Source organism: Tamandua tetradactyla, chromosome 5, assembly GCF_023851605.1.
Source record: "Tamandua tetradactyla isolate mTamTet1 chromosome 5, mTamTet1.pri, whole genome shotgun sequence".
Classification (NCBI taxonomy): domain Eukaryota; kingdom Metazoa; phylum Chordata; class Mammalia; order Pilosa; family Myrmecophagidae; genus Tamandua; species Tamandua tetradactyla.
In genome coordinates, this window is record NC_135331.1 from 94,178,563 (window position 1) to 94,192,163 (window position 13,601).

The following is a 13,601-nucleotide window of genomic DNA, read 5'->3' on the forward strand; positions in this document are numbered from 1 at the left end:
ATCTGTTATGGCAAACAAAGTACTTGATAAACTTGTTCTCTTTTCCAAGCATTGGGTAAGGATTAAATTACAAAAATGAGAGGGAAGTTGAAAACTAACATTTCTTGAACTCTGTATGTGAGGTTGTGTTGTGTTTCCATATCTACCTAGCTACCTGCTTTTTACCATTAAATGCACATTACCGCCCACTAGAAATTGTGCTAAAGGGCTTTTTACACATTCTCCCTTTAAATCTCCTGACTGCCTTATGATTGTTTAATTTTTTAAAAAGTTGATATGTGTATATGGTACCAAATCCGAAAGGTACTAAAAGATGGCAGTGAAAACTGTCTCCCTGCCCCGCTTTCCTCCAGTCATCTGGTTGCTCTTCCTGGAGGCAAACCACTGCTACTGGTGTCGTGATGCTTTTTCAGAGGTATTCTATGAATATAGACTGCTAATTATATATAAATATGCTTATGTATTTTAAAGAGTTTTATAAAAATGTTGGTATTTTATGTATACAATTTGGTACATTTGTTCAATTAATGTCTTAGTGTTCAGTTCATCTCAGTGGATATACAATTGCTCCATTCTTTTGAACAGATTTACTATGATATATTTATCTAGTCTGCTGTTGATAGTAGTCCTTTTTCTTTTAATAGGTAAATTGAGCCCCATTTACTAAAGTAATTTACTAAATTTACTGATGTGTTTGATCTTTCACTCTTTCTTTTAAAATTTTATTTCACTATATAGCCTGTGTTTGCTTTGGGGAGGAGTATGTGTGTGTATATTCTGACAGTTTGGGAGATTTAAGTTTTTATTCCAGTGATCACATTTGTAAGTGTAACTTTTTTCTTCAGAGAATGTCTGTGGACTACCTGCAGTGAGCAATAATGAAATTAGTAGTTACATTTCCTGCCCCCTTTTATCCCACTTGATTTTAGGTGATTATATTATTTTTCTTAATTTTCCTTTATATCTTTAATCATACTTACCACTCTATTTCTTGAGTTTCAGCTTTAAATATCTTTTGACCTTTCTCAGTAAAAGGTGAGGGAATCATCATATTTCTTTTTTTCACTTTTTTATCCTTCACATTTCAATATTACCTGTTAGATCATTTTTATGTTCTCTTCTGCAAACAGAAATCCTCAAATTTGAGACTTAATCCTAACTTAAATCGGTTAAATCCTCTCACCAGTACTTTTCCATGGCTTCTCCATTTATCTCTTATTTGGTTGAAGTTTGTCCTCTAGTGGTTAGTTCAGGATGGAATCAAGAAACCATATTCCCCGAGTTCTTACATGTTAAAAATGTTTTTTCTATCACTTGAAAAGCAGTTTGGCTTGAAATATAATTACTGTCAGTTCACTTCTTTAAAATTGTGATATATTACATTTAAAAAAGTGTGTAGTAGTATGAATTGATGAATAATCATAAAGTGAACTCTTCTATAACTACCACCAAAGCCAACAGCACTCCAGAAACCTCAATCCCCTTGTGCCCCTTCTCTGTCATACCTCCCCCTCACCCAGGTGACACCATCCTTTTGTGTTAATCACTTCCTTCCTTTCTTTATAATGTTACACTAGATATGCATCCATAAATAATAGAAAACATTTTAGCTTGTTTTTGACATGTATATATAGAATCATTATTTACTCTTTATACTTTGCTTCTTTAGTGCAACATGACGTTTGTGAAATTCAGCCATACTTTTACTTGCAGCACCATTCACTTATTTATATTGCTCTGACATGTTGCATATATATATAATGCAAACATGATTTAGTTTATTTCTCTATTTGCTGTTGATGGACATTTTACATTGTTTCTAAACTGGGGCTAATAGAAATCATGATGCTAGGAATAATTTTTATACATGTCTCCTGAAAAATATTGGTATTTATTTCTCTTAAGATATATACTTGACAGTGAAAATATTGTGACTTAGGGTATGTATATTTCATTCTTCCTAGATATAGCCAAACTGTTTTCCAAAGTGATTACCCTTTTACCAGCAGTGTGTGAGAATTTCTTGGGTCACTCTTTCCTTGAGGATTTTGTATGTGTAGCTTCACTGTCTTCTAGCCCAATGATCATTTGAGATAGGTGATATTCCCATTTTACAGATAAGAAAACAGGCCCAAAGTGGTCAAGTAATTTGACGCAAGGTTTCAGTAGTATTGGATTCTAGAGCTGACATTTGAACTCTGTTCTTTCCATGATTTTTCCTTACTCCTTTATTCTAGATAGGACTTCCTGACAATCAGGTATGTAAGGCACTGAAACTTCACCAGGGAAATGAACATTCTCAAAGATTTTTTCTGTTTAAAGAATAGATTGGATATAGTTCTTTTTGCAGATGGATTGGATATAGTTCTTTTTGGAGGTAACCTACTTCTCATAGTCCCTAATTTTGTGATATTGGGGTGCTGTCCAAACATACTTAGTTTCCTGGCAATTTATTTCTTTTTTTTCCTCTTGCTTTTAGCATCCAGCCTGTGTATGGAGCACAGCACCCTCCTCTGGACCCTCAGCTCACCAAAAAGTAAGTCGACATTTTTCCCTTCATGTGTGTACTTCTTTCATTCTCCCCACTCCCTTCTCTGGTGTACATAAAGTTTGGTGCTGGGTTCTCTGTTCTGAGCGAAAGGTCTTTGTTAAATAAACATGGTTCCTGAAACTGGCTTATTGATAACCCTCTTTTAGAAGATCTGTTCTTTGTGGCTCATTTCTTCCGAATATAGGAAGATCTGCCACCTTCTTTCACAATGAGAACTAGGGCAAATAGAATATAAATGTAGGGCTGATATTCTTCATGTCTTCTTTCTCTTTGACATCCTCAAGGAAACCCAGGGATACTGGAGATTTAAAAGGTCCCTGGTGGCTGTTTCTCCAATAAAACTCAAATTATTTTCAAAATATGAGACCCTGGTTAAATCTCTAGATGTCTGGGTGTGCCTTCATACCCCAGTGTTTTGTTTATTGTTTCTTTATTTCACAGCCCATCACTCAGCCATATGAATTTAAATGAGTTAGAAAGTGGGTCTCCTTCTCAGATTCTCTAAGAATTTTGGCCTATTTCTTTGGGCACACTTAATCTTAGGATACTTGTTTTTAGGAAAGCTATAGTTTGTAGTGAATGATGAATGATTTGGAAGTCATAGGAGACATGTTTTTCCTCTTCCTGGGATCTGTATAATAGTATCCGTACTTTCTTCACAGTCAAAGAATTTAGAGTACCTAGAAAAATGCTGTGTTATATATGCGTTACTAATTTTAATGTTTCTTATAACTTAGATGATTCTGTGGCGAACTTATTGTAATTCTTCCAATTCTTTCTTTTTGTGATTTGGCTAGTATGTAGAAGGTACAGCCCTCTGAATTACTATGGAAGCACGACAGAAAAGTAATTCTTTTCTGTAAGATGCCCAATTTGTATGTTGGAAACTACTCAAGTACAAGCTCCTGAGGGTAGGAACTTTATTTTGCTCACCATTATACCCTTAGAACCTAGAAGAGTATGGCATTTTGGAGTGAAGGAATTAAACTATCTCATTTACTCAGACAATGGGCTTTTTTGTAAAAATGTTTCTCAGTTTCCACCCGTGTACCAGCTCTTCTATTTAAGGTGCAACATATTTTCTGTGATATTTATATGATCTTTCCATTAAATTTAATGAATTCTACCATTTCCTTGGTTTTATCAAGAACGGACTATCTGGTTTGTTGGCCAAATACTATTGATTACCATATAACAGTCTTTACTGTCCCTGCTTCTTCTTTGCTTAAGAACCATAATTTTATTCCAATATTAACCATGTAGCAGTGCACTTATGGCAAGTACCAAGATTGGTTTTAGCTTTTTATAATAATTTCTTGGTAATCCCAGTGACTGGTCTAGAGTAGATTCATGACCTGGTTCTAGCCAGTGGGATATAAAATAAAGTCTTCTGAGGGGGGTTTTCAGAAAGATTTCTTTTTTGATCAGAAAGAGATCACTTTGTGATGGAAGCCTCTTTTTGCCTTCACTCACATGTTTCCTGCTTTTGAATGTGTTTGTATGAAATGAGGTGCTAAAAGTGTAGCAGCTAACTCATAACCCTGCAGGAAAGGCCAAGAGAATTGCAGACACATCAGCCCATGCCCTGAAATCATGGTCTTCACCATTTAAACATCATAGTTGAGTATTTTCTTACTTGTAGCCAAAAGTATTCCTTTCATAACCAGGATCTGTTGATTGGCAGTAGAATCATTACAGCACAATTCATGATAGCCTTTCTTTGGGGGGGTGGGGAGATGCCTGGTCCAGGAATCGAACCTGGGTCTCCCACATGAAAGGCGAGCATTCTACCACTGAACCGCTCATGATAGCCTTTGATAAACACATGGCTAACTTACAAATCTGTCTATCAATCTGTTCATGTTGGTATGATCCATAGACACCAAGGTACCATTTTATATTTGGGTCAGGGTCGCCATGACTTTTCTGCACCTATCATCAACTGAGTTTTCCCTTATACTGTATTTAGGACAGGTTTTAGGGAATATGGCAATATCCCAAACTGCCTAAACAAACTTTATAGACTTTACTTTTCTTATCTATTAATGATATAAAGCCATCATCAATTTCACTGATCATTCAGCAGAATTGCAATCATACTTTCAATAGATTTAGGCACTTTGCTTTGTAATTTGGGAGAATATAATTATCACTGACATTAATTGCTTTCCTTTTTCATGTATCTGGTGGTTTAGCATTAATACTCTGCAACATGGGACAGCGTCTAGATCTGCACCAGTCTGTTTTACATTTCCTAATTGTCGCTATGAAACATTTATTGCCCTTATTTTAGTACCTTTGTTGGGACATTTTTATTACTTCCCCTGCTTCGTGATTACCGTTCTACTCAGACCATCATTAATTACTGTGTAGTTAATCTGTTTCACAGTGGAAGCCTTTACATAGGGTCTTCAATCGTCTAAACTGCATGAGCACAGTAAGTCATTCCCCATCCATGTATGTTGACTTCAATTTGCTAAATTATCACCATTAGTGATAATATTTCCTGCAGTAAATTTTATTGCTTGAGATAAAACTAGTCTTACTGTGCAATAGCCCCATTAGTCACTTGATGGTATAAGAAGCTTCTAAATTTATTGTTTTCTGAATTGATACCAAAGTATGATAAATCCTAATTCTGGTGGATTTATTTGAATGTTGCTAAATTTCTCCACTTGCTTCACAGCCCTTACCAGTGTCAAACATTTTTCTAAATAAATTTGCATCGTATTTGTATTAAGTGGAACTGATAGATCAGTAAAACAGTATATAGTAATATAGAATTATCAAATTGCGGGATAGTTACTCTTTTATGTTCCTAGCCAGTACAAAAAAGAGTAGCCAGTATTCTTTTTCAAAATATCCTCAGGTGTTTGTGTTGCCATTTTTACTGTTCACCAAACAACTAAAGTCCTTTCTCAGATGCGTCATTTATTATGTTTTTGAGAATTTTTAGTGTCACTTGCACTTCTTGAATCCCTTTTTCTTTGCCACTTACAACTTCATAATTCAGGGTATATTATTTAATCTCCCCAGCCCTTGGTATCCTCATCTATAAAATAGAGATAACAAGACTCACCTTTCAGAGTGGTTATTGTAAGGATTAATTGAGGTATCTGTGAAAGTGCTTTCTACACTATAATTTGGCATACAATTGTAAGGAGGTGTGGTGAGGATGTCTATCAGATGTCAGTTTTGCTATAACTTTGATATAGATCTGTTTAAAGGAGACTGGTTAAATTTCAAGCCACACTGTGGCATTCTTGTACCATGAATTAGGTATGAATTAGTTGGAACCATGTTGAAATGAGGCAGCCTACAAATTGAAGGCACCTTTGGCCAGAATTACCTAGATTAATTTTTGACTGTGATTACTGGAGTTAAAAAGAAGAGAGATATTTCTCTTCCAAGGACCACATCCCTAGATGTGGCTTCTTCCCATGATGGTTACCAAAATCTGACACACAAAGTGCATTGTGAGTAGACAGGAAGTTTTTCCTACAAGGTGAGAGAGCTTGGGGCTATCAGTCATGTATATTTGGGGAAAGTTATAGCTGTGTTTTCTTGTCATCTCCCCTCCCACGTTACAGATCCGTCTAGAGTCTTCTTTTTAACCAGTTTTATAGCTGTAGGGCACGCAGTCTCTAGAGTCTGGTAGACTTGGATTTAAGCCCTGACACAACCGCCTGCTCAGGGTTTGAACTTGGCCAAATGATCTAACCTCAGTAAGCCTCAATTTCCTCATCTCTAAGTGGGAATAATAACAGTACTTACTTTGTAGGCTTGTTAATCAGCATTACATGAGAAAATGTACATATATGTAAAAGTTAGCATGGGATCTGGCCCCTAGTAAGTAGTCAATAAATGTTAGCTATTACATAGTATGTATGAATTCATATATCTCATCTAGACAGCACGAAATTAACTAACATGGGAATGCTTTAAAGCCTTAAATCTTCCTGCCATTGTCCCTTGTCTATAGATTTTTATGCTTTCATTCAGCGATAATCCAAAGTACCTTTTCACTCATCCTCTCCTCTTCCATTTTTGTGGGTAGTCTCACTAACCTCATTCTGTCTTGAGACCCTCGTTCTCTTCTAGATGATGCCAACCTCTTCTTCCATGAAGGCCTCTTTCCTCAGGACAGAGCCAACTTTTTAAATTAGTTGGTGATGTTTTGAATTTTGTGGAGCAGGTGTCCGTAAAATAATTTCTGGCAGCTTCAAAATGGTCTGCATTGACTCTCATGTCTTTCTGTCACAGGGAATGACAGCCTTTCCTCCCTTCTTTCCTCTTCATTGTGTTGGAATGTGTCTCCATCCAATTTCTATTTGGCAAAAATCTCTTCATTTGAGTAAATTCCAAGTCTTAATCTACCTCAGTTCTGTTGAATCTTCCTTTGCTTCAAAAATGAAATATTTCAAATGCCTAAACAGGTATAAACAAAAATATAACAAACCTGGAATTTAGAGATAAGAATGAAGCCCATAAGGTGGGGTTAAAGTAATTCAGAACACAGGGCTAAGGAAGACAGTGTCTATATTTTAGAACTACACCTCCTCTTTGAGACCAAAGGAAGAAAGTTTTATTTTGTCTGGAACCTAAATTTTCTGTGTCACATAATCTGACTTGACCTGTCTGGATAGCTCATTTGAATAGTTGAAACACAAGGAGCCCAGAATAAGAATGAGGGTCTCTAATTCTGTATAGCTTAATGTAATGCCTAGATATATCCTCGAATATATTAAACAGATAATCAAAAAGTATTGGCAAAGTTCGTTGAGGGATGGGAGAAAAAATATGGAACTAGTAAACTTTACCATCAGAAAATCCCCTGATACTGTGTCAAACATTAGGGACACCCAAATCAATAGGACAAGCCCTTGACCTTGAGGCTTGTGTGAAGCTTATGTAGGTAGTAGAGAAGCTTAGCCTACCTATAGGCATACCTTAGAGCTACTTCTGGAGGCCCTCTTTTATTGCTCAGATGTAACTTCGCTTTCTCTAAGCCCAACTTTGTAAGTGAAATCATTGCCCTCCCCTCTACGTGGGACATGACACCTAGTGGTGAAAGTCTCCCTGGCGGAGTGGGAACTGACTCCTAGGGATGAGTTTGGCCCTGGCGCTGTGGGACCAACAATTCCACCCTGCCCAAAGGGAGGAAAGAAATGTAACTAATAAACTATCAGTGGCAGAAAGAATTCAAATATAGTTGAGAGACTACTTGGAAGGTCACTCTTACTAAAGTTTCAGTTAGACATTGCTACCTATCATAATTTGCCAAACCCCGACCAAAACCATTTCAGCCAACCCTAAAGAACACCTAGAGCAATATATAAGATTCTACAAAGATTCCATGCACTAAGGTAACTTTCCAGAAACCTAAAACCTCCAGATGGGTCCCTGGACCAGATAAGTCCTGAAACCTAGAGGGCCCAACCTCTCCAGAACATCAGCTAGTTCATCTCCCTACCCCATTTTATTGACAGCCCCTTCCAACATGAAAAAGTTAGATGACTATAACCCAAATACCCCTACAGAGTGTGATAGAAAGATCAAAGGGAATGGGGCAAAGGAGAAGGTCGAGTTTAACAAACGAATATAATTGCTAAGTCATTAAATTGATATTTCTTTTAGTCTCCAGTATCTTAGAGCAGCTAGAAGTAAAAACCTATAATTGGGGAATTGTAACTCATACCAAACTCTAAAATTTGTTCTACAACTAATTGTTGTGTTGTGCTTTGAAATTTATTGCTTTTTTGTACATGTCATTTTTCACAAAAAAGAAATAAAAAATCGATTGTGATGATTATATATATATATAAACAGACACCCATGTACCCACCACTCAATAGCTGCGCCTCCTTCATTTGAACGGAAACCTCAATGTCTGTTAGAACCTATGGCCCATCTTTTGCCTATAGTATTTTTATCCGGCTGGGATGTGCCAATACTTCACCAGTGTTTGACCGTCAGCATCCAGTCAACTGTTTGGCCTGAGTTAAAGTTCACCATCTCAATTTGATGGTTTATTTAAAGAATTCTGAAAACATCAAGGAGCTATTTAGAAACATCAACCAGTAAAAAACAAAAACAAAAAACAGTAGTTAACCTTGGAATCCAAAGAGTAAACTAACTACTTGATGTTGCTCCACTGGATTCATCATCTACAATCTTGAGTACCCGTGGCCTCCAAGGAGAAGAGAAAAAAAAATAGCCCCTTATTCCTGTGCAGTATTTTGTAGATGATAGATCTTTCTTATATATGTCTGCCCATTTGTTCTCAACAGCAAAACTTCTGAGGTGGATACTATATGGAGTAGGTCCCCGATCCCTTTTGGCAGAGGAGAAGCGGTCTTAGTGGATGAGTCCAGCACGTGCAGCATCTGCATGTCTGCAGATGAGTAATTTGCCTTCTATCCTGTAGATGGATGTTTGACATAGGCAGATATTTGTAGTGTGGCCACAGTTTTATTTTCTTTGATTTGGGCTGTTGTTCATTTCTGATTGTTCATTCAGTAGGTCTCTGAGTACACTCATTTTGGGGATTCACAAAGCCAACAAAACACTTTCAAAAACAACTTTTTCCACTGATTAATAAAATATGCTCATTGTAGAACATTTGAATAATTCAGAAACATAAAAATGAAATTAAATATCACCTATAATTCCAAAGTCCAGAGATAAGCTTTTTAATTTTGTTTTATTTCTTTTCTATATATATATACATTAAAAAAAATCATAAGTGTACAATATTGGGTCTTGTTTTCACTTATTTTACTGAGATTATTTTCTCATGTTATTAAATAGCCTTCAAAAGTATGGTTTTCTTTATCTTTCAAGTTTATTTTAATATTTAATCTTTCCAACAACCCTCTGAGTTTAAATTTGATGACAAATTTTTTAAAGCAGGAAAAGGAGAAATTAGATTTCTAGTAGGACCTTCTAGCTGGTAAAGGTGGGAGACTTTCACTTCCTTGTAAGCTGTTTTCTGGATCCAGGATGTTGGCTTAGCTTGTGGGGGCAGGGATGACTGTGCTTTCTAGCCCTAGACAAATTGGGAGATGAAGATATGCACCCATCTTCATGTGTTATTGACTAGGAGTAAGAAAATAGCACTCTGATATCTTTGAGAATGCTTCCGAGGTTTTAGGAACAATCATAGGATTGGGGATTACTTTAAATCTGCAAAGGTACCTTCAGAGGTCAGAATCAGCTGCCCTTTGTTTCCACTGACTACTGGCCCAACAACAGGATGGAAGGAAATCAGATATATAGAGGAACTTCCCTATTGTTTGGGGCTGATAGGAGAATCTTGCCTTCTGTAGGTGATTGTATAGTTAATGCATTCTTTCATCACCATGGTCAGCAGGAGAGGGAGGTGAATGGTAGTGGTGGTAGAGAGGAGGGGTGGTGGTGGTTATGGGGTAGTTCTAGTTAGAAGAGCTTGAGATTTTTGAGGGAGAGGAAGAAATTTGCCAAGTGGTCACTTGGGGGTGGGTCTATATTTGAGCTCCAGCCTGGGGTGAAGTTAGAGACATAAATCACACCTCCCAACTGCCCATTTCAGCTTTGAGTTCAGTTCCCAGCCAAAAAAACAGCTAGCCTACCAGACGAGTGAGTACAGGGCTGGGGGAGGGGACAAGGAGCAAGAAGCAGAATGCTGGGAATGGAAATCAGCTGGAATGAGAGTCTGGTCTCAGCAGGATCAGGGCAGGTAGAGCAAGGAGCCCAGGGATCTCAACAGAACTGGTCTGTGGATCTCTCATCACACTTGGGACACACCCACAGAAAAACATGATTTTTTTAATGGCAGAATAACGTTCCATCTGGTGGCTGAACCATAATTTATTGAATTATTTCCAATTTCTAGATATTTAGATTGCTTGCAGTTTTTTGTCTTTTTTTTTTTTTTTTTTACATGCCAGGCTCTGGGAATTGAACTTGGGCCTCTGGCATGGCAAGCGAGAATTCTACCACTGAGCCACTGTTGCATCGCCCCGCTTGTAGTTTTTAGCCAAAATAATAACACCATTATAAGCCATTTTAGATAGTCTTTGCCTGCATCTGTGAATATTTTCATGTGGTTAGAGATTATGAACCATTTTAAGGCTCACAATGTGTATGTTGTCTGATTATTTTTCAGAGGGGTTATACAGCATACAGCCCACCAGCAGTGTAAGACAGCTGGTCTTGCTATATAACCTGGTCAGCACTGAAGCCTATAAGTTTTTAAATATTTGCTAATTTAATGAGTGAAAAATGGCATCTCGTTTCCATCATATTTGAACTGCTACATCCTTGTAATCTAGTGTTTTCTTGTATTTTGTGTGATTTTTTCCCCCTAAACTCTGTGTGAGATTAGTGTTTCAAAATAATGCCTCAGTGATATCTTAACCCTTTTTTTGTTCGTAATAATAGGACATTCTGATGAGCTGTATGAATTATCAGACTGTATTTATCAATGTTAATAATAGCTATCTTAAAAGGTAACAATAACCGTCTCTTATATTACAATAAATATTGGACCTATCTACAGATTGGGGTCAGGTTAGCAGGCCAAGCACCTCTACCCAAGGGGTAGAAACATCTCCTGGAGACCGGGCCTTCAGCACTTCCTCTTGTCAGAGCCTTGTTTTCACTCTAGAGTTGCTGTGCCTTTTTGAGAGAAACAATGAGGCATTTTAATGATTTTTACCCCTTTGCATTTCAGTTCCCAAGTACTGTAAACTTACACAAGGCTATACTGTCTGCTTCCCTATTTGGGCTATGAGAAATGCTAGATAAGACTGAGTTAGAAATGCCCAAACCAGATAGTTCTCTGGAACCAGAATAAGGGTCCTCAGACCCTAAGTGTGAGTGGGGCTTGAGACAGTAAGAGAAAAAGTTCAGGGAAGTAGGAATAGCCTATGTGATACTTAGAGCTAGGCCCTCTGTCTTCAGTGGGTTAATCTAGGTTTCCCAAATTTCAATCATGTACCATTTTCATGATTTTTTTGCCGTATTATTTACTAATATTTACCAAATTTTATTTGCTCAAATTGATTTATCTTAAAAGTAATACAGCATATATCATGCTATAAAATGGAAAACCAAAATTTGCCATGAATAGAAAGTAACCTTAAAAATAAACACAGTTATAGTCAAGAGGCTACTCCGGAGGTCACTTTTACACAAGCTTCAGTTACACATTATTACCTGTCATAGCTTGCCAAACCCCAACCAAAACCATTCCAGACAATCCTGAAGAACACCTAGGGCAATGTATAAGATTCTACAAAGGTTCCATGTACTAGGGTAACTTTCCAAAATCTACAGCCTCCAGATGGGTCCCTGGACCAGATAAGACCTGGCCAGCCTCTCCAGAATATCAACTAGTTCTATCCCCCTATCCCATATTATCGATAGTCCCTTCTAACATGAAAAAGTTAGAATAGGCATAGCCCAAATACCCCTAAAGAGTGGGGGAAAAAGATCAAAGGTCATAGTGGAGTTATACTGAAAAGGTAGGGTTTAACAAACAAGTATGATTGCTAAATCATTATATTGATATTTCTTTTAGTCTCCAGTATCTTAGAGCAGCTAGAAGTAAAAACTCCAAATTATGGAACTTTAACCCATACCAAACTCCGAAATCTGTTCTACAACTAATTGTTGTGTTGTGTTTTGAAATTTATTGCTTTTTTGTATATGTTATTTTTCACAAAAAAAGAAAAAAGCACATACCAAAACAAAACAAAAACTTAAAAACCCACAGTGAGAAACAAAACAATCTTATTAAATTCTAAGCCATGGCCTACTGCTTCCAAATAAGTAGATCTTGAGGCCGATCTCACTTTGTTAAAAAAAAAATAGTCTTAACAACAGAGTAACATCAAACTCAATTTTTCCCTCTTTTCCTCAAAGCTAGCAGAAGGGATAGAATAACAGAATGAAAAGGCAAACACATTTTTCACTTTGGGACATAATATTTAGTTCTTCATATGTGGGCTACCTGAAATTATCTCCTGTCCTACCAACAGTGTATGTCCTACTCTAAGTCATAGATTAGGTTATGTTGCCATAACAAATTAACCCTGAAATCTTAGTGGATTCACAAGGGTTTGTTCTTGTTCATGCTACATGTCCAAAATAGGGTAGAGTGGGGTTAGAGGGCCAACTCTGCTTCACATAATCCCTAAGTGACCCAGGTTGAGGAAGTTTCCACCTCTGAACTTTGCCCGTAATCATGGCAAAAGAGAGTTTATAAATAAGTCATTCCTACTCTTTTATTACACTTTAACCTGGAAGTGGTTATTTCACTTCTCTTCTCAGCCCACTGGCCAAAACTGGTCATGCGGTCTTGCCTGACTACATAGGGAGCTGGGAAATATAGATGAACACATGGAATATTCAGTGAACATTGCTGTCTTTGCTAGGTAGGACTGGTCTAGATGCATGTAGTTGAGGAATAGATGTGGGTGTTTTTGTTGGAAGAAGGTAATGATTATGTATGGGGTTGTTTGTAATATTAATTACAAATTAATGTTTATATGTTAATTAATATTAGGCAAGTAAAGGTGGTCTATGTGTCAGACCATTCCTTGGTAATGGTGTCTCCTTTCTCAAAGCTTCATTAAAGAACGGTCAAAAGTCAATGCAGTTCCATTGAAGAATAAGAAGGCCTCCAGTTTTCATGAGTTTGCTCGGAATACCAGTGATGCTTGGGACATTGGTGATGATGAGGAAGAGGACTTTTCCTCACCTTCTTTTCAAACTCTGAACTCAAAGGTTGCTTTGGCAACCGCAGCCCAGGTCCTGGAAAACCACAGCAAGCTGAGAGTGAAACCAGAGCGGTCCCAGTCAACAACATCTGAAATTCCTGCCAGCTACAAGGTCATAAAGTCTAGCAGTGATGCCCAGCTGTCCAGAAACTCCAGTAAGTCTGTCCTACTTTCCTCTATAGCCTCGGCCTTCTTAGTAGAGAACATTGTAAATAAAAAAAGATTTTTCTTTGGGGAATAACTCAGATCTTCTGGGTGAAAAATAAGTAAGTTCAAGCCTGAGGTAT

General features: G+C 37.3%; 1 protein-coding gene across 4 annotated transcripts in view; it reads left to right on the top strand.

Annotated features, from left to right (window-relative positions):
• TBC1D22B (TBC1 domain family member 22B) overlaps nucleotides 1-13,601 on the top strand; it is a 113,967-nt gene that overhangs the window by 20,502 nt on the left and 79,864 nt on the right. For all 4 annotated transcript variants that reach the window (XM_077161654.1, XM_077161656.1, XM_077161658.1 and 1 more), the window contains exons 2-3: nucleotides 2,480-2,536; nucleotides 13,162-13,469. In XM_077161654.1, coding sequence (XP_077017769.1) covers nucleotides 2,480-2,536; nucleotides 13,162-13,469 — 365 coding nt within the window. The remainder of the gene's footprint in view (nucleotides 1-2,479; nucleotides 2,537-13,161; nucleotides 13,470-13,601) is intronic.